Raw genomic sequence first — 22158 nt, 5'->3', positions numbered from 1 at the left:
TAGAATTACATTAAAAAAATAGTCAGAATGTATACCTGTATACCTGTAATATACCTTCTATCTGTAATTCTGGGCTATATACACCTATCTGTAATACTGGACTATATACACCTATTTGTAATGCTGAGCTATATACCCTGATCTGTGAGGCTGAGCTATATACTCTGTCCTGTAATTCTGGGGCTGTATACTCTGTCCTGAGATGCTGAGCTGTATACTCCTGACACTATGGGTGGAAGCAAATGGAATACAGGGGATGGAGTGGGTGGATTCTATAAAGGGTGGGGCTTATGAAAAGTGGGAGATGTCAAAAAGGAAGGGCGGGGTCTGCCCCCCCCCCCCCATCCCACTGGACCATCCTTTTTGTGACATTTGTAAGTTTATCTTAGGTAATTTAAAAATTGTTCCTAATAACACATTTTTTTCTCTTTTTTAAAGGTATAAGAACTTCACCAGCTTTTAAAACCTGCTTCCTTTCCTCTCTGGACAATCCTGCCTAGAAACTGTAACCAAGGAAGGAAGATTCCATGGGGACTGTACCTGATCCTGTGGGATCTGCCAAAACATCACCCACATCTGCTGAAGATGAAAGTCCTTCCTTGGCAACGTCTCACCAGGTTAAAGATGCATCTCCCAGTAGTAACGGAAATGCTACACAAATATCAAATGTTTGTTTATCAAATCAAAATTGCAATCCATCCGTGAAAAGCTCTGATAATGAAAATAAATGTGAACATGAACCAGAGGAAGCAAACAAGACTTCACCTTTATTTCGGACTAGTAGTCAATCAGAACCCTTGCCACCTTCAGGGGCAGATAATTTATCAGAGCAAGACACAAAAACTATCAAAGATCCTACCTATAATGCCTCTCCTAATGATAACACAGTACTATTAGCCACATCCATAGCAACAACCAATGTAACCCACTTGACAAGTGATGAACCAGCAACAGAGGAGAGTAACATGCAAAAAAACAGAACTGTATTAGAAGAGGTTGTTAAAGCACAGCTTACAGTAGAGACCTGTACAACTGCAACCCAGCTAACTGAAATGTCACCAAACATGGAGTCTGGAAACCTAGATGAGGTAAAGAATGGGCATATCACTGTAACCAGCGAAGAGACAATGTCAGCAGACACTCAGGAAGAAAAAATATATGCTAAAGATATAGTTCAAGAAGAGGAAAAGGTAAAAAATATCCAAACTGTCCTGTCATCTGACAAGTGTTCTCATGTTAGCATTTTGGAAGATGATTTGAACACAAATGGAGACCACGAAGCACTAGATTTGCAATTAGTATGCAAGTTTAGGGAAATGGGAACTATGACATCACAGGTAGAAATTTTAGCTACTCAAGACGCCGAAGTACAAGCTGTAGCAAATGTAGAGAATAAATCTGTTTCCACTAGTCCAAGCATATTAGCTGCATTTTTGAAGGCTAATTCTCCAGTACTAAAGGAAAGACAGGAACAAGTATGTATCATTTATCAAGGTAACCCTGGAAACGCTCAGATGGACCGTGCAAACTTTGCACTGCATTCACAGCTCTCTCAAAACCACTTGGCTCCAAAAGTATGTTTTCAGGGACAAGATGCAAAGGGTTCACAGGCTCTACAATTGCACAGTAAAAGTCCTCCAGATATGGTACGGTCTCCTTTTCAGCATCCTGATCTAGCAAGGAACTCACAGGTTTTATATAGAAATGAGATGGATGGACAAGGGTTGTGTCATCCAATGCCACAAATGCAAATGGGTAACGCTTCCCCAATTTTAATGAATGTGAAACCTGTTTACCAAATCAATATAGATAACAGTACTCAGCCTAAAACTGGCCAGAGAGCAAAAGATTTGTTTAACGAGCAAGCTCAATTCAGAGCAGCCCATGAATTGGGCAGTAAAGCTAGGCTTCACCATTTAAGTGGAGTAGAAAATATCCAGCTTCATAATATTCGTCAAGAAAGTGAACAGACAGACACACTTACTGTTCCAGGTGAAGGTAGCTCAGATCGGAAACCCTTTCATTTCAAAATTACAAATGAACAGGGTTCCACCCAAGCTATCATCACCACTGACATTAAAAAGCCAAAGAAGGAGGAGAGACCAACCCCACTTCATGTTGAAGTAGAGGTTAACAGCAGTATTGGGGCTACTGGAGGTCAGGTGGAAGAAGTACTTGAAGTCCTCATTAGGAAGGATCAGGATGATGGTGAGCATGCCAAAAGGTCAAGCAGTATAAGCTTGCAAACCAGACCTGCCTCTGATTATAACCAGGGTGCGGTTCAGCTCACTCCACGTTTAAGGAAAGCTAGGGAAGATAAAAAAGAACCAATTCTGGTCACTCTACCTACCTCTGAACCAGCTAAACCACACGGAAAAAAATCAAGTCCAAGTTCAAGCGCAGAAGGAAAGAGCCAAGCAAAGCAGCAAGCTAAAAGCGTGAAGGATGTAGTCTGGGATGAACAGGGCATGACATGGGAGGTGTATGGAGCTTCTATGGACCCAGAAGCTTTGGGCATTGCCATACAGAATCACTTACAGAGACAAATCAGAGAACATGAGAAAATGATTAGGGCTCAGCTAAAGCAAAACCGTAAATCAATTTGTTCAGACTCATCAGGGAAAAAGCACAAAAGAAGACAGCACAGAGTATTTCAATCTATTCTTAAGAATTTCAGACGACCCAACTGCTGTAGTCACCCTCCTGCATCATCTGTGTTAGAGTGACTTTCTCTCGAGATGTGAACAGTTTTCATCCATACCCACATCATTCGGTAGTTTTTATTTTTGCTTTTTTTTTGCACTTAAGAATGTTATGGACATTTTTTATTTGATTACGTACAAAGTTTAGAGTGATTGTCACATCACTCGGTTTTATAATGAAATATCACTTTACTTTGGTTTTCATTGCTTGGTGGATACTCTAGAATAAAGTCACTTGCTGTTTTTCTTTAGTCAATATTTGATACAGGTTTTGTAAATGTAAATTTGTATGGTCATCACTAAAAAAAGAAAAGCATTAACAAAGAAACAATATAGATCTTAAAATGGTGAAGTATATGCCGTTAAATGCTGTGCCAGAAACGCCTTTATCACATGGGCCTTTTTCAGTTTAAAAATGTTTATGATGAGAATGAGTGATAACACTTTTATACATTGTAGCAAATATGTGAAATCTGTGTGCTTAGATTCAGAGTGGCGTGTAGGATTGAGTAGGATTGTATACTGTGTATTGGGAAAAAAAAAGTTAAAACACTTAAAGAAAATTTCAATGCAAAAAAATAGTCATGATTCAAATGGAGAATCATGACCAGCAGTAAATCCATCTAAAGAGCCCATCAATTAGCTAACAGGAAGTTACTCTGAAAATATCCAACGTATGTCCTGCCTTACAAGCTCACTGTTTCAGTGGACCCAGAGTGAATTCTAATTAACTGATGGGTGCAGTTCACATTTATGCAAAATGGATGTGGGTTTCTCTGCATCCAATTTGCATAACAGGAGAGTGTGGTCGGCTCTCAATGGAGCCGGTTCACACATCTCTGCGGCGGCCGCGGAGCGCACAGCAGAAGGGTCTTGAGCGTCTTTGGCTCAGTTTCAGGTCTGAATTCAGGCAAAAATTTGGACCTGAAACAGTGAACGGGGATGCACCAGACCCCCCTACTGTGCCCTACGCCGCACAAAGTGTGAACCCAGCCTTAGTCTACATTTGCACAGGTGCAGAAGACAGCAGCATACAAAGTATATCCAGCAGCAATCACCGCAGGTAATCGCTGGCTGAGCAGAAAACTGCAGCCACCGCTGACTAGTCATTAAAGTGTACAGAGCTCGGTGGCCGAAAGTGGCTGAAATAGCTGCAGGAATCAACAGATTAATTCGCAACGGTGCTAGTCACCCATGTGAATGTAGCCTTCCATGTTTGTGTTATTGAGAAGGAAATCCACTTTAAATAGATTGAGGTGTACTGCATTATAGCAATATATAGCGATCGTGTTGCAGCAACATGAATTCCTTAAGAAATATTCATTATCTGGAGAAACAGGATCCTTTTGCCTGGTTTAAAAGGCACATACACAAATGAAGCACATATAAGGAAAGTGTAATACCAGCCAAAGGATTTGTATTTTTGTATAAACCACACTTACATAGCTCTGCCACAAAGCACTGCCCTATCTGGCAGGGCAAGAAAACCTGAATTTTCTCTATTGTCTCAACCCTGAAACCGTGTGCAATGCAATGTTTGCAGTGCTTCCCCATTCATTTGAATGGACTGTGTTTGGTGGGCTCACTGCAGGAGTGCTAGTTTTTGGTGCAGGTGCAAAGCATCATAACCACAGCATGTAAACACCCCCATCTGCTGCCTTTGCAGCTTATGGTGCTAAAATGCAGCTCAACCGTGCATTTTTAAAGCCTCCACAACCACAAGTCTAACCAAGCCCTAACTGTAACAGATCTTGTCCTTTCTTCAGCCTGTAACTGGAAAGTGTCAATGAAGCATTAACTAATAACTGATGAGCTAATTTCTCTGTTGCTCTATTCTTTCCTCCTGTTAGCATGTCCTTTGTTCACATGTAGGCACTGCAGCACAACTGATTGCTTTCTTGTGCTTCTCCCTACCCAGGTACTTACATTGCTTGCAAAAAGAAAAAAACATGATGTATGAATGAATACAGAGCTGCATTATTTGTGTCTTTTATATCTGCTTGGAGTTCAGCTTTAAAGTGTAACTGCACCTTCCTGGCAGTTGGGCTTATAATCAGTGGCGGCCCGTCCATAGAGGGGGCACCGCTTCCCCTATCCATGCGTCCGGCGCCCTGATCTACATATCAGTGGTGCCGGACCATGGATTCCAATGCAGAGTGGGTGTTTTTTTTTAAGCACCTGATTATAGCCAGATACTCTTAAAGGCTTCAAAAAAGGATGGCCTCGGAGTGCAGAGCATTGCGCTCCAAAGCCACCCAGTTTGTGTGATCATAGCAAATTAATTTTTTCTATTTTCACACTAAAGTTCCTCCCCGCCAATCAGGAGGCAGGTCTGTGAGACCTGTGTCCTGATTGGCCAAAGCGACAGGCAATCCTGTTGGATGCCTAGCGCTTTGGCGGAAGAGGAGACATGGCGGAGGAAGCTGGAGGAGCGGACACCGGAGCTGCCGCAGCCCGCACTCTAGGAGAGCAGGAGAGGACTCCACATCCCCGCCACACGGGGGAAGGTGGGTGGTACTCTTTCAGTGCCATGCCACGCTGCCGAGGGGGGGGTGTTGTTTGCTTGCCGCCCCAAAAGAAGAACCCACCAGCCGCCACTGCTTATAATATATTGTCCCTAGCCCCTCAGCCAGTCTTACCTGTCTCTCAGTGAGACAGAGCCCATAAAGCCACATCCCCAAGTGAAGGTGAACATTCAAGTATCTGCATAGTACATTCTATTGCATAAGGTATTCCTGATGTTTTTTACATGTGAATAACTGTTATTTATGTATGCTTGTTAGTTTGATGCTTATCTTCCACCCTAGCATATAACAGTGACAACTTTGTGTGTGTCCTGCAGACTGTTTATTGTCTAGACATGCCAGAATTTAAATGTTTTGATCTTAGCATTCCTCTGGATAGTTTTTATGCATTATTAATAACGGGTTCTTCTGAATTTCATATAATAAGTTAAAGTGTATGTCTAGACACAAAAACATATGCTGTACATCTCTGCAGGGATTGCACATCTTCCTATGTACTGTCCTTTGCAAACACTTTATATACATACGAAATACTGTACCTGTTAATGCTGCCAGAAATCCAGTGAATCTCTAACGTCCTGTAATGAGCTGACAATACTACATCTGTTGTATTAAAAATTCCAAGCAGTGTTGTCAATCCCTGCCCTATTTCTGCCTCTTGTACTACAGAATACATCCCCCTACCTTTGTCTCCATAGCATAAGAGGTGGTGTTCTGTAGTTCAGCAGATGAGAATTTATGCAGGGCTGACAATGCTGCCTGGGAGTTCAAAGTGGCAGAGGCTGTTTTTTTTGGTTCTCACAGGAACTTATAAGCCCACAGGATTTCTGACAGGATCAATGACAATTTTTCTGTACTTGCAACATTTTTAAAAGGGCCAAACATTTGGTAAATGTCCATGAATTGCAGAAATGTACTAATAATTTATTTTTTATTTTGCCCAAACATACACTAAAAAAAAAGCTAGGGCCTTATTTACCATATTCAAACTAAATCAGGTGAATCTGGCAAAGTCTGAAATTCCCCTAATTTCTGTTGCGGTATGTATCAAAACCATCAAAGTCAATTTATATTGAAAGTCAGTCAAAGAGAAGTGAAATAAGTTAAATGCTTTTTCTTTGATAACAAAAAAGGAACCTGGAATCTTTTAGATTGTAAGCTCTCATGAGCAGGGCCATTCAAATCCTTGAATTGTATTGTATCTGTACTATCTCACTATATTGTAACATGCTGGGCAAACTATTGGCACTATTGAGGTCCTGCATAATAGTGATAGGTAAATATTAATAATTTGTTCTCTAAATTTTGCTGGTAAAAGAGTTCTTTTAACCATTTACCAGGTCAGTCTTATTCACCCTAAATAGACTCATGTCACTTTAGAAGAGGGTTCCTGTATCCTTGTTTATTCACAATACACCAATATTGCACTGGACCATGACCAGGGAGTAATTAAAGCACACGTCGCCTATTTCTTATGAATGGAGCTCTAATGCATTATGAAGCAAGACTACCCACCCCCATTACTCATTAGATACATGCAATAAGAAATATTACTGAAGATCCCAGCCTGCACTCTGTCTTTTCTAAAAATTAAAGGCTCATTATTGCTCCGTTGTCAAAAAGACCCCTGTATTAGCTAGCTGATACGAGAAAACATGTTTAAAAGCATAAAAAAAGTTGTGTCATTATATCTAGACAGACTTACGTCATAGGCAAGCCATGTACAGTTTGAATCTCGGCCGGTTCCTGCTGATTCTAACCATGTATGGGCAGGCTGAATGTATTAAGTTGATCGATCGATCAACTTGGGTTTACAACCAGCCTGTCGGATTTTACTTGGGATATTGCTAGCGGCTGGTATAGCCGCTAGCAATAATCACTGTCTTCTCCCAGCGGGGACGGATTCCCCACTGCAGCAGAGGAATTTGTATTTATCAGTTGAACACAAGTGCGCTGACGTCACTGCACTCCTAGTCCATTGATACAGCCTCCAGGTTCATAACTGAAAGTGGTATTAGACACATTAAGCCAAAAATGTAATATATTACAGCTTACCAATTATGGTGGCTGTCCTAGTTTTCTTTTCCCTCTGTTTTCACCAGGTGATCTGGCCAGTAACACACCTCCCTGTATTAAATGGCCCCCACTCTGGATGAAGGAGCACAGAGACACCTTTGGAAAGCAACACTGTCAGCCTGGGGGGAAGGGAATGTTAGATGTACTAGCAGAATAAAATACATTAACATATTGAAGCCAAGCTCCAGCTAACACTTTATAACCAGTTACAGTAAACAGTAACTGATACATTCTGCTGGAGAACTTTTTCTTTTAAAAAAACAACAGACTTAGGCCCCTATCACACAGGTTGTCTGATCAGGTCTGCCAATCAGTTTTTCAGGCGGACCTGATCAGACCCTACAGTCTCTGATATGGTGTGGCGGATGACAGTGAACACCTGTTTGCTGACACCCGCCGCTGTCCGATCTGATCCTGTCCCCAAAAAGAGACAGATGGTGGTCCTATTCCCCATCCATCTGGCAGATCGGATTTGATGGCATTGAATGGAAATGGACAGGCGGTCTGTTTCCATCCGCTTGCCTCATAGAGGAGAGCAGGACTGTGTCCATGTCCACTTTACATAGTGGACACGGACCTGTCATCCTCCTGCTCAGCGGGGATCAGCGGAGAGATCCCCTGCTGAGCAAGCGGATTCCGCCTTGGTGGAGGCACCCATGTGACCGTTTGTTTCATCAGTTCAGTCACGTTTATTCAAAGAAAAAGCAGATGAAGTTTACATCAGTTTGTCATCTGTTTTCATCCGTTTTTTACATACTCCAGCTAGAGTCCTTAACCACTTGAGTGCCAGAGCCATTTTTTCATGCAAAAACTGACTGTTTGTCCGTTTACATCCGTTTTTTGTCCGTTCCTTTTTCTTAACGGAGTAAAAATAGGGCTTTGATCCATTTAAAAAAACAGATGATGAAAGAAGTAGATGTAAATGGATGATCAACCATTTATATCTATTTTTTTGATGTCTATTTTTCATCCGTCAATGGATGGATGAAAAATGGACAAACGGTCCACATGTGTGAAAGGTGCCTAACTGACTGGTTCACTAGATACAAATAGAAAAAAGAAAGCCTTAAAAAGAAGGCAGCCATCACATCTAAGAAATGGTAAGCTGCAATATAATAAATTTGTTTTTGGGTTTAATACCACTTGAAAGTCCATACTTTGGCACAGACCTAGGGAAGAAGGATTAGTCTGCCAGAGCCTGTGTATTGCACCCACGATCCCCTGGTCCCAGTTGGAATACTCAGCAGACTCAAATGCAAAAACTTAAAAAATTGACATTTTTTCTTTTTTCAATATGGGCACATTTACTAATTTTTTTTTTAAAGTGGATTATGCCTTTAAACATAGTTTTACAGCTGCTGTGTAGGGATAACTCCGATGTAAGTAAGGGAACACCAAAAGGGCTCACAACAGCCTCTATGCTCAGGTACTGTTGGATGGGATAAGAGAAGGAATAGCAAAGGCCATTACCAAAGTATAGGTATTAAAACATTAAACATTTATACTCACTTAGGTGGATGCAGCATCACTGTGATGCTGCATCTGTTCCCTGCCACCTCTAAGACCGAGAACTGAGCAATCAAAAACTCATGATCGCGCATTTCTCGGTCTTCAGTGAGCAGAGAATGGTGACCGACAGTCACCGGCTCTCTGTTTCGCCCTTCCGGCACTGGAGTGCCGGGCTGTGCTGGGGGGCTGGAGTGGTTGGCTCAAGATCTCAGTGGATCGCTGAGAGGCTGAGCCAGCTTCCGGTCCAGGCATCTGGGTGGATCCTGATATTAAAGTTACAATCTCTCCAGAGCCTGGACCAGCTCTGTGATGTCAGCCGACAGTGGACTTTAGCTAGCTGCTGGCCAAATACAGGTCACATGAGTGCAGAACAAAGTGAACTCCAGTGACCCACTGGAGAAGTAGGGCCAAAGGAGCTTTGGCCCTACTTCTCCTTTAAGTGCTAATCCTTTAATGCAATAACTTATAAAAAAATTTAATGATTGGTGCTTTTGGTCATTGCACTTTAAGAGAACCTGTCTACTTCTCCATTCAAGGCAAAGTAACAAGACCTTTTAAATCAATGGTTCTCAACCTTACTAGTGCCATGACCCCTGGATAAAATTTCCCAAGTTGTGGGGACCCCTAACAGTAAAATTATTTTAGTAGCGTGGGTGTGTCAGCACCCAAGGCAAGACAAGTCATTTGCGCCCCTAACCCACGGATATTTAGCGCTCCCTGATTCCCTACCACTCGTACAGTATTAAAACCCCTTATGATACATTTTAGGATGTACCGCTCTTTCTCTTTGTCCTCTTTCTTTCCGTTTTATCTCTTACTAGCCTAATTTCTCCCCCCCCCCCCCATCTCTCTCTCTTTCTAGCCGTCTTTCTTGTTCTTTCTCTGATTCTTTCTCTCCCTTTTTCTTTGTTCCTCCCCCTCGTTTCTGCTCCCTTCCATGCATTCTATATTTTTATTCCTTCTCTTACTCCATGGTGGGGGGAGTTGGGATGAGTGGCAGTGCTGGTGGGGAGTTGGGAAGAGTGGCAATGCTGGTGGGGAGTTGGGATGAGTGGCAATGCTGGTGGGGAGTTGGGATGAGTGGCAGTGCTCGGGGAGTTTTGATCATCCAACTTAGGTGCTCTTGATCAAGGTCATCTGCTGATCTGAGAACTGTAGTGGGGACTTTTAATGGCAACTATAATCACAGGTAGTGTTACTCACTGTGTTTCCGACTTTGTGGTGTCTCACAGCAGTGATACCTATGCCGAATTTAGGAGATAGGGCCTCCTCCAGCCCCTCCCACTTCACATTCTTCACCAGCCATCTGACTCCTAGTCTCTGACCCCCAGCCATGCCGTGAACTGAATGGGCAGCTGCGAAGAGGCTGGATTGGCGACCACGGGCTCCAGGAACAGCCCAGCTGGGCGGCCGCGAAAAGTCTGGGAGTGGGGTGCAGGCTTCAGGAACAGCCCAGGATTCGGTGACCCCTGGAAAATCGTCATTCGACCCCCAGGTTGAGAACCACTGTCTTAAATAGATCCTGTTGCCAGACCATTCATCTAAATCACGAGTGGAGGGCTAAAACATGGCAGGAGGAAGGGGGAACTGTGGCTGTGCTAGGAAATTAACTTTTTCTGGAATTTCGTAGCAAGACACATTGATAATGAATATACATTTTTTTTAAATTGGTGACAGGGTCTCTTAAAAGTCCACTCCCTGACAATTTTATACTATCCTGCACAGTTCTCCCTCACTGCTCTACCTCTCTCGCAGTCAAAGCAAATTACCCGGTGTTGGTGAAAATAATGCTATCCATTTCATCATGTGAAAGTGTTCAGACTTATCGATTGGCTGTTGAGGATGAGCATGACATTAGGAGAAGAGATCATATGCTCCCGTATACCCAGAGGCACAAAGTATGGCATGTGATGGCAGTGATGGAAAAAAAAGAGAATGGTGGGGGAGCACTGTGAATTTGAGTATAGCCCAGATAGCAAGGATAACTTGCCACAAATTTGTGGCAGTGTTGAATTGTAAGTCTGTTAACTTGCTGCACATTTTCACTAGCAAGTTGTACACTTGCAGAGCACTTGAAGCACAAGTTCTAGTTGAAACGTTACCAATTTGTAGCAAATTTGCGTGGCAAGCCTCTAGCAAGAGCAAAGTTGCAATGGTGAGTCTACAACAAGAACAAAGTTGTAGTGGTGAGTCTACAGCAAGAGCTCTGCAAGCCACAGTGACCTCTGTGGTGGGATGACTATTGCACAACATAACTAAACCAGAACTTGCAGCAGATTTGCAGAATGTTTGCAAAGAAAGTTGATCTGGAGTCATGCAATGTGGACTTAATTGCAATTGTGCAACAAATTTGTGAAGCCTGGCAAGTCTAGCAATAGTCTAGCAATAGCCTAGCAAGTCATTTTCAAACTTGTAGCACAATTGCTTGCTAGTGAATGGGCTTTGAAGAGATCATTTAATTTTACTCCAAATAGGCGAGGTGACAGTGTCTCTTTAAGAATTAGTAGTTAGAAGTTAGAACTTTTTATTGAATAAGGTTGATGGCTTACTCAGCCATGCAAAGAACAAGGTGCTAAATGTAGTCATTTAATAACCAATTAGAAATGATCTATCAGTGGTCTAAATGCAATAAACTAGATCTTGATCAAAAATTTACAAATATACAGTATCCCCATTTTCCCCAGACTTATATTGTAAATGTCTCCCAGAACTAAATAGCTGCTATATCAATATATATACAAATGCAAAAAAATATTCTGATGAAATTTATATACTATTATTAATATTATTATATCATAATAAATTATATAAAATATTAAAAACTTCAGATGTATAGATAGCAGGCTTATTAAAGGGGCAATATTACATATAAGATGACTAGAAAACCAAGTCTTAGCTGTCGTATCAGTTATTTCTAGGACACACAAGCTGAATGTCGGGAGACATCGGCCGGCTCATTAAAAACCTGCCGAGATTCGACCCGTGTTTATGTTAGCTGGTCCAACAGAAGCCACTTGGCCGGCTTCTGTCGGATGAGCATGCTGGAAAATCAGCAGCCGACCAGCTCCCGATCAGCGCTCTCTGCCAATGGCTGAGAGTGCTGATCAGAACACAGTAAGCTCAGCGGGGGAGATTGCTGTACTAACTTCGATCAATTAGTACAGTGGCTCCGACCGAAGTTGTCAGGTTTTTTTTCTTTCAACCAGGAAAAAAACTGTTAATGTGTAAAAGGCTTTAGGAAATCTCTGTGCTGAATTGAAATCTAGGATAGGTGCAAAAAGATTGCTTATATTTTGGATTTGCATTGCCCTAGCTGTCTGCAAGTCTTGTGAGACCCATTTTATAACCAGTAGATGGGGATGTCTGGGCTGCCTTATCAATTTGGCATTGTGTGATTGTAGTCAATACGCAGCGGGTGGGACCATGTGTTTTACAACAGAATATAACATGTTTAACTTTGCAAGTCCCATTAGGCTGTTGCAGCGAGGTTCGTTTACTAAAGCTAATAGGCTGTTTATTTTGCAAGGAAATGTGCACTTTGCAAGGGCATTTGCCTTAGAGCTTATTGAACAAGGTGAAGCTCTGCTGACTTCCATCATTCAATGTTGTGCAAGCAAAAATGCTGTTTTTTTTTCCTTGTGATTTTTTACCTTTTCTGTGATTGGGTATTCTTTGCAAATTCAAACTTCACCACATTCACTAAGTTCAGGGGCAAGATCCCTTGCAAATTAAACAGCCTATTTGCCTTTAATCAACCCCGTGTGTTTAAAATCTCCTAAAAATGGCTATTTGATACACTGCAGCTAAACTGTTCATGCATTGAATTGATCTGAATTAAAACTCAAAGCTTATTTTTGTATTCATATACCAATTGCAGATTTCTAAAGATTAACGTTATGAATGCATTTTTTTATATTTAGGTTATTATATTGTATGTTGGAAAGTAATGGTTACACGTCTTGAGTACCATTTATTTGAAGCAATACATGTTTCTAAACCTCCTGCTCCTCTCCTAGGATACACAAAACTGCAGGTTTAGAGGATTTTCCAGCTTGAGCACAGAAGGATTAATCCGAATAACTGACCCACTGAATTATCAATCCATGCTAATCCTAGGAGACACTGAACATAACAGTGATGTGTGACCCAAATGCATGCTGGGTAATATTGTGCATTTTACCCATTATTCCACAGTTACAAAATTCATTTGCATTGACTGACCAATAAAATATTGTGTTATTTAATTGCATTGTTCTATGGAATAGCAAAAAAAAAAATGTTTTTTCTTGTTAGGTCAGATATTTCTAATTAGTTTAGATAAATATATATTTTAGAATATGCTTCATCTTATTCTTCTCTAAGAGCAATATAAAAAAAAGTCGTTTTGAGTGTAAATATTTATGACTTGATTTTGATTTACGACATACTTCAAAAATGCATTTTCAATGTGCCCAGAGGGTGTTTTATTTACAAGACGAACTTTACTACGAATCGTGTCAGTCTTGGGAAGTTAACGTGTCCTTACAATGAAAAGTTTTGTATTTGAGAAAATCTCTGTCAAGTCTCCATGTGATTGTAGTATTTCAATAACTGTAGCCCACAAAATGTTCTCTTCTTCGAGTATTTGAGATGAACAAATAATAGTTATTTTTAACTTGCCCTCCTATAATAATAGGCAGCCTCCAGTGTTTCCAGTGTGCTTTAGAAAAAAAGTAGAGATGCCGTTATTCCTGACCCATGTTTTGTGTAAACACTGTACAGAAAGCTATTCCAGACAATTGCTTAAATCACTCTTTAAGGCTTGTGTACACGTGTAGCTTTTTGGTTCTACTTATGTTTGTGTTGTTCTCTTGCTGAAAGAAGAAAAACACGGGAAGCAAATCTTTCATCGGCACCAATGTGCTTGTTGCTTTTCTCTTGTTCGTTGGGAGAAAAAAACGCCAACAAATAGCAGCATTGAAGGGCCATATGTGTGAACTAAGCCTAAGGATCATCCGGTCTGTATGTATTATGATGTAATAAATTGTTAACTCTTGTAAACCAGATGTTGCTGAAAAGAAGAATGTCATTTTATGTGTCAAGAGCTATAGCGATAAAGTAACCTTTTTTTTTTTTAATTTAAAGAAATAAATATTTTCTGGCACACTTTTCAGAGCTAAAACTATCATTATGTTTAAAAGAAAAAAAATGACATGGACATTTTTATTATATTAGTATGTAAACATTAATGAAACTATACCTGAAATAAATAAATAAATGCCTTTGTGTCACGGATCTGTAATAAATATCAATTAAACAATGCATTGGACATTATTCAACAATAAAGAGTTTACTCATAGCCAATGACAACTTTCCAGGAGGAAGCTCAGCAGTTACTACACAAACCACCTACATATTTCTGTTTGAAGTTACAGTATGAAGGACTACCTAAGATCTGCCTGGGAAGCACAGCAAGTAAGAACAAAAAAAAAAGCTATCTGTCTATGGCCAGCTTTAGATATTAGCCAGAGGTTGGGCCTGGCAGGTGGCAGGAACCTTGGGTGGTAAGGTAAAAATAGCAGTTGGTGTAGGTAATAAGTAGCATGACCCATTCATTTAAAAAACTGAACTACAGAAAGTAAGTTATTGCTTTGAGTTGGGCTCTGTACCCGAACTGGCTATGCCCACAGTGTGAAGAAATGTCTCCATGGCACCAAATGGTTTGACAAGTAAGCTGAAGGGCTCTGAAATGCGTAATGCCTATCTGCTTCTGGTTCCGTTGGCGGTGACACCACATCTTGTCAAGCACCCTGTGCATTCCAGCAAGGTTCGCAGGACTTCCTGGTTCCTTTCACAACTGCAGATTACCTGGCTGGCGGTCACAGCAGTGTCCTTCCAGACCACACTGAGCAGGCTACACGGAAGCAGGCCACTACATAATGAAGATATGCTATTGCTTGATGTTCCAAATGTGAGTTGCCAATTGTCTTTTTAATAAATTGTTCCTATACTACTGCATTTAGTCTGGCGCATTCTGCTATTCCGTTTTCCCTACATTGCCTTCTTCCATTTGGCTACAGTAAAGAGAGAGGAATGTGGGGAGGAAGCTCTAGCTTGTCCGATTGATCATTTGGAGGTCACAGGGCTTCCAGAAGCCTTTGGGAAAACCACACCACCAAAAATAACCCTGAAATTTGTATTTGGCTCAGGACAAAAAAATTCATGCAATTCTGGCTGAAATCTAACGTTGAATTTCAGGATCAGCTTTAAGTGACAATTATGTCCATGCTATCAGCATAAACAAAGCCCTTTTTTGTTATTATGCAAAAAAAACTATAAATATGTAATTTAATAGATTTGGTTTACTGATATCACAGTTTCAGTACTTGAGTTTAGCGTAAAATGTTTGCTGACACTAGAACTGCTGATATCAATGTACATCACAGTAAATCCTATTTGATTCTTTTCAACAAGTTTAAACCTCATGGACATATACCTTTTTGTAAAAGCTAACACTCATCCTATCCTGCACTGTTGTTCACAATCAGTTTGGAAGGGTGTGCAGGCTAATGGTGGTACCTCCTCACTCTGCTTCCCAGGAGCTCTTTATATGGATTTTAATGGCAGAAGGCAATCTGGCTTCCCAATCATGACTGTTGGGATAGGCTCTCTAACTGCTGTGGACACATGTGCTGTGGCTAGGCGCAAAGGTCCACTCACTTTGATGCTGCAGAAATGTTTTACGAGGTTGGGAAGATGTTAAAGGAATAGCACCCATTCAAATATTTAAATCTAAAGCTGGGCATAGACAGTTAGTTTTTCTTTTTTGCCTTCAGCTGGTGGGCTGTAGGAAAAAACAGGTTCACCATGCTTGTGTGGATGGAGGAATCCCCCCCAGCTGGGGCACAGTATTTTGACAGCGGCTCCCTCTGCTTGAATACACTGAGCTGCAGCCGTGTCGTTTCCCAACTGACCTCCCTATGCAGTTCATCAGCTTTCCATATTGCTTTCTTCGCAACAGATTCCAGTTCATTGAAAGTATAACTGCCCCGCCCTCCCTCGCTTTTATAGTAAGGGGACTGGCTAACACAGAAGTCTCTTATTGCCCCTACTAAGCCTGCTAGACATAGTTCAAGGTCCATACAATACATTATGCTTTAAAGATATTCTCCTTGGCGAATCTGCACAATTATTCACTTGGACAATGGATATGGATCTCAAACCAGCAGGATTCACCTCAAACCCATGGTAGTGGCAAGCCTGAACCACAGCCCTGGTGCAGATGTTTGGTCATCATGGCACAATGTTATATTCCTACAACAACATCTAGATCCATTCCACGGAAAAAAATTTTATTATTCTATAGCATTGGACAAAAAAAGTTTTCATCAAGTGTGAGAAGAGATGAAGCATTAATTAATTTCAACCTCTTAACCCCCCTGGCGGTATTCCCGAGTCTGGCTCGGGGTGGATTTTACATACCAAAAGCGGTATCCCCGAGCCAGACTCGGGCTTGCATAGCAGGATCCAGGAAGAGATTACTTACCTTGTCCCCTGGTTCCTGCGATGTCTCCCCGCTGTGATCGGCGAGCCGCTGTGTCTCGCTCGATTCACAGTGCCGAGCTCCGTTCCCTGCGAGCGTTGCGACGCACGGGGACGGAGTTCGGCGGTAAATTCAAAAGTGAAACACATAGTATAGATACAGCATACTGTAATCTTACAGATTACAGTACTGTATCAAATAACTACACATCCCCTTTGTCCCTAGTGGTCTGCCCAGTGTCCTGCATGCAGTTTTATATATATAAAACTGTTCTTTCTGCCAGGAAACTGGAGATTGTCCATAGCAACCAAAACTGTCTCTTTACATCAAAAGTGGTTTTAGACCAGCTAGAAAAAAGCGATAATAAATTATAATCACTTGCAGAATTGAGCGATAGTGATTTGTGGAGAGATCCGTCATCAAACAATAAAAGTAATAAAAGCTAAAATTCTGCAACTGTGCAAATTTCAGTGTTTTTGATTTGATTACATTATTATATATTTTTTATTATTATTATATTATTATGTGTTTTAATTATTTATAGTTATTTATTATATTATAATTTTTTATTTCGTTTTTCAAACTTTATCATACCCGGGATGTCTACTAGACTCTTGTTTGGACAGATTTAAGTGAACTATTCCTAAGAATTACAGGCCTACAATATGAAACGCCATATTTCTGTGCAAAATAATTGTACCGCTTTCAGCACCTAAAATCTGAAATAATCATACCGCCAGGGAGGTTAAAGCGGAGGTCCGCCGAAAAAAAAAAATTTTAAAAGCCAGCAGCTACAAGTACTGCAGCTGCTAAGTTTAAATATATGGACACTTACCTGTCCACGGCGCCCGCAATGTCGGAAGCCGATCTGTCTGTCAGGTCTCGGCTGCTGCCGCCGCCATCATCGGTAGGGGAATCAGGAAGTGAAACCGTGCGGCTTCACTTCCTGGTTCCCTACTGAAGTCCCGCTGCACGTCCTCACTGGTCCCTGCTGTCTTCTGTCTCCCAGAAGACAGCGGGGGAGGACAGAGTAGGTGCCGGAAGTGGCATAGGTCACCGCGAACGCCGTGGTGATCTATGCCAGGAAGTGGGAGCAAATACCTGTATTAAACAGGTATCTGCTCCCTCCTCACCCCTGAAAGGTGCCAAATGTGACACCGGAGGGGGGGGATTCCAAAAAGTGGAAGTTCCATTTTTGGGTGGAACTCCACTTTAATCATGCTGACAAGCTGTCGTGTGCAATCATTTATTTTCAACTGCTTCTGAAGGTTCCCAAATTCTTAACAAACAAACAGTGCCTTGCAAAAGTATTCACACCCCTTGGCATTTTTCGTGTTTTGTTGCCTCACAAACTGGAATTAACATAGATTGTTTGAGGATTTGCATCATTTAATTTACAGATCATGCCCACAACTTTGAAGATGTTTTTTTTTTTTTTTTATTGTGAAGCAAACAACAAATAGGACAAAATAACAGAAAAAGTCAATGTGCATAACTATTCACCCCCCTAAATTCAATACTTTGTAGAGCCACCTTTTGCGGCTATCACAGCTCCAAGTCGCTTTGGATAAGTCTCTATGAGCTTTCCACATCTTACCACTGGGATTTTTGCCCATTCCTCCTTGCAAAATTGCTCCAGCTCCTTAAAGTTGGATGGTTTGCGCTTGTGAACAGCAATCATTAAGTCTGACCACAGATTTTCTATTGGATTGAGGTCTGGGCTTTGACTAGGCCATTCCAACACATTTACACGTTTCCCCTTAAACCACTCAAGTGTTGCTTTAGCAGTGTGTTTGAGGTCATTGTCTTGCTGGAAGGTAAACCTCTGTCCTAGCCTCACATCGCACACAGAATGGTACAGGTTTCGCTAAAAAATATCCCTGTATTTAGCATCATCGATCTTTCCCTCAACACTGACCAGTTTCCCAGTCCCAACTGCTGAAAAACATCCCCACAGCATGATGCTGCCACCACCATGTTTCACTGTGGGAATGGTGTTCTTTGGCTGATGTGATGTGTTGGGTTTGTGCCACACATAGCGTTTTCTTAGATGGCCAAGAAGTTCAATTTTAGTCTCATCAGACCAGAGCACCTTCCTCCATACATTTTGGAAGTCTCCCACATGCCTTTTCGCAAACTCAAAACGTGCCATTTTGTTTTTTGCTGAAAGTAATGGCTTTCTTCTGGCCACTCTGCCATAAAGCCCAACTCTATGGCTTATTGTCGTCCTATGTACAGATACTCCAATCTCTGCTGTGGAACTCTGCAGCTCCTCAAGGGTTACCTTAGCTCTCTGTGCTGCCTCTCTGATTAATGCCCTCCTTGCCCAGTCCGTGAGTTTTGGTATGCGGCCGTTTCTTGGCAGGTTTGCTGTTGTGCCATGTTCTTTCCATTTGGTTATGATAGATTTGATGGTGCTCCTAGGGATCATCAAAGATTTTGATATTTTTTTATAACCTAACCCTGACTTGTACTTCTCAACAACATGGCAGTGTTTGGTTAATGGTGCCTCTTGCTTAGGTGTTGCAGCCTCTGGGGCCTTTGAGAAAGGTGTGTATATGTAATGACAGATCATGTGACACTCAGATTGCACACAGGTGGACCTCATTTCACTAATTATGTGACTTCTGAAGGTAATTCGTAGGGATGAGCTTCGAGTTCGAGTCGAACTCATGTTCGACTCGAACATCTGCTGTTCGCAAGTTCGCCGAACATCGAACAATTTGGGGTGTTTGCGGCAAATTCGAATGCCGTGGAACACCCTTTAAGTCTATGGGAGAAATCAAAAGTGCTAATTTTAAAGGCTTATATGCAAGTTATTGTCATAAAAAGTGTTTGGGGACCTGGGTCCTGCCTCAGGGGACATGGATCAATGCAAAAAAAGTTTTAAAAACGGCCGTTTTTTCAGGAGCAGTGATTTTAATAATGCTTAAAGTCAAACAATAAAAGTGTAATATCCCTTTAAATTTCGTAGCTGGGGGGTGTCTATAGTATGCCTGTAAAGGGGTGCATGTTTCCCATGTTTAGAACAGTCTGACAGAAAAATTACATTTCAAAGGAAAAAAGTCATTTAAAACTACTCGTGGCTATTGCATTGCCGGTCCAACAATACACATAAAAGTTCATTGATAAAAACAGCATGGGAATTCCCCACAGGGGAACCCCGAACCAAAATGTAAAAAAAAAAAATGACGTGGAGGTCCCCCTAAATTCCATATAAGGCCCTTCTGGTCTGGTATGGATATTAAGGGGAACCCCGGCCAAAATTTAAAAAAAAAAATGACGTGGGGTTCCCCCTAAATTCCATACCAGACCCTTCAGGTCTGGTATGGATTTTAAGGGGAACCCCGCGCCAAAATTAAAAAAAAAAAACGGCGTGGGGTCCCCCCAAAAATCCATACCAGACCCTTATCCGAGCAAGCAACCTGGCAGGCCGCAGGGAAAGAGGGGAGACGAGAGAGCGGGCCCCCCCCTCCTGAACCATACCAGGCCACATGCCCTCAACATTGGGAGGGTGCTTTGGGGTAGCCCCCCAAAACACCTTGTCCCCATGTTGATGAGGACAAGGGCCTCATCCCTACAACCCTGGCTGGTGGTTGTGGGGGTCTGCGGGCGGGGGGCTTATCGGAATCTGGAAGCCCCCTTTAACAAGGGGACCCCCAGATCACGGCCCCCCCTGTGTGAAATGGTAAGGGGGTACTTGTACCCTACCATTTCACTCAAAAACTGTCAAAAATGTTAAAAATGACAAGAGACAGTTTTTGACAATTCCTTTATTTAAATGCTTCTTCTTTCTTCTATCTTCCTTCATCTTCTTCTTCTTCTGGTTCTTCTGGCTCTTCTGATTCTTCCTCCGGTGTTCTCGTCCAGCATCTCCTCCGCGGCGTCTTCTATCTTCTTCTCCTCGGGCCGTTCCGCACCCATGGCATGGGGGGAGGCTCCCACTCTTCTCTTCATCTTCTTCTCTTCTTCTCTTCTTCATCTTCTTCTCCGGGCCGCTCTGCATCCATGCTGGCATGGAGGGAGGCTCCCGCTGTGTGACACGTCTCCTCTTCTGACGGTTCTTAAATAACGGGGGGGGGCCGCCCAGTGACCCCGCCCCCCTCTGACGCACGGGACATGACGGGACTTCCCTGTAGCATTCCCCGTGATGTCACAGGGAAGTCCCGTCAAGTCACCGTGCGTCAGAGGGGGGCAGGGTCACCGGGAGGCCCCGCCCCCCGTTATTTAAGAACCGTCAGAAGAGGAGACGCGTCACACAGTGGGAGCCTCCCTCCATGCCAGCATGGATGCGGAGCGGCCCGGAGAAGAAGATGAAGAAGAGAAGAAGATGAAGAGAAGAGCGGGAGCCTCCCCCAATGCCATGGGTGCGGAGCGGCCCGAGGAGAAGAAGATAGAAGACGCCGCAGAGGAGATGCTGGACGAAAACACCGGAGGAAGAACCAGAAGAGCCAGAAGAACCAAAAGAAGAAGAAGATGAAGGAAGATAGAAGAAAGAAGAAGCATTTAAATAAAGGAATTGTCAAAAACTGTCTCTTGTCATTTTTAACATTTTTGACAGTTTTTTAGTGAAATGGTACCCCTTACCATTTCACACAGGGGGGGCCGTGATCTGGGGGTCCCCTTGTTAAAGGGGGCTTCCAGATTCCGATAAGCCCCCCGCCCGCAGACCCCCACAACCACCGGCCAGGGTTGTGGGGATGAGGCCCTTGTCCTCATCAACATGGGGACAAGGTGTTTTGGGGGGCTACCCCAAAGCACCCTCCCAATGTTGAGGGCATGCGGCCTGGTACAGTTCTGGAGGGGGGGGGCGCTCTCTCGTCCCCCCCTCTTTTCCTGCGGCCTGCCAGGTTGCGTGCTCGGATAAGGGTCTGGTATGGATTTTTGGGGTGACCCCACGCCGTTTTTTTTTATTAATTTTGGCTGGGGTTCCCCTTAATATCCATACCAGACCTGAAGGGCCTGGTATGGAATTTAGGGGGACCACCACGTCATTTTTTTTTTTAATTTTGTTTCGGGTTTCCCCTGTGGGGAATTCCCATGCCGTTTTTATCAATGAACTTTTATATGTATTGTCGGACCAGCAATGCAATAGCCGCGAGTAGTTTTAAATGACTTTTTTCCTTTGAAATGTCATTTTGCTGTCAGACTGTTCTAAACATGGGAAACATGCGCCCCTTTACAGGCATACTATAGACACCCCCAGGTACGTAAAGGGATATTACACTTTTATTGTTTGACTTTAAGCATTATTAAAATCACTGATCCTGAAAAAACGGCCGTTTTTAATACTTTTTTTTGTGTTGATCCATGTCCCCTGGGGCAGGACCCAGGTCCCCAAACACTTTTTATGACAATAACTTGCATATAAGCCTTTAAAATTAGCACTTTTGATTATTCATGTTCGTGTCCCATAGACTTTAACGGGGTTTGAACGAACTTTTTTCCTGTTCGCATGTTCTGGTGCGAACCGAACAGGGGGGTGTTCGGCTCATCCCTAGTGATTGGTTGCACTAAAGCTTTTTATGGGCTTCATAACAAAGGGGGTGAATACATATGCACATGCCAATTATCATTTTTTTTATATCTGAAAAATAGTATATATATATATATATATATATATATATATATATATATTTCTAATTTTACTTCACCATTTGTGTTCTGATCCATCACATGTAATTCAGATTAAAAAAAAAACATTGAACTAAAGGCTGTAATGTAACAAAATAGGTAAAAAGCCAAGGGGGGGGGGGGGGAATATTTTGCAAGGCACTGTATACTTTCCACCTCTGATTACACCATGTTGGCAAGCAGCCATAAA

The 22158-nt window shown here is 42.3% G+C and overlaps 1 protein-coding gene across 1 annotated transcript in view; it reads left to right on the top strand.

Moving 5' to 3' along the window:
* GPRIN3 (GPRIN family member 3) overlaps window positions 1-14113 on the top strand; it is a 298801-nt gene extending 284688 nt beyond the window's left edge. Inside the window, exon 3 of the mRNA XM_073601039.1 lies at window positions 439-14113. Coding sequence (XP_073457140.1) covers window positions 528-2726 — 2199 coding nt within the window. The 5' untranslated portion in view covers window positions 439-527 and the 3' untranslated portion in view covers window positions 2727-14113. The remainder of the gene's footprint in view (window positions 1-438) is intronic.
* Window positions 14114-22158: the final 8045 nt, after the last annotated feature.

This window comes from Aquarana catesbeiana, linkage group LG01 (assembly GCF_042186555.1).
Source record: "Aquarana catesbeiana isolate 2022-GZ linkage group LG01, ASM4218655v1, whole genome shotgun sequence".
In the NCBI taxonomy this organism is placed as follows: domain Eukaryota; kingdom Metazoa; phylum Chordata; class Amphibia; order Anura; family Ranidae; genus Aquarana; species Aquarana catesbeiana.
Note: the sequence above shows the minus strand (reverse complement) of the source record. Positions and strands in the feature narration are given on the sequence as shown.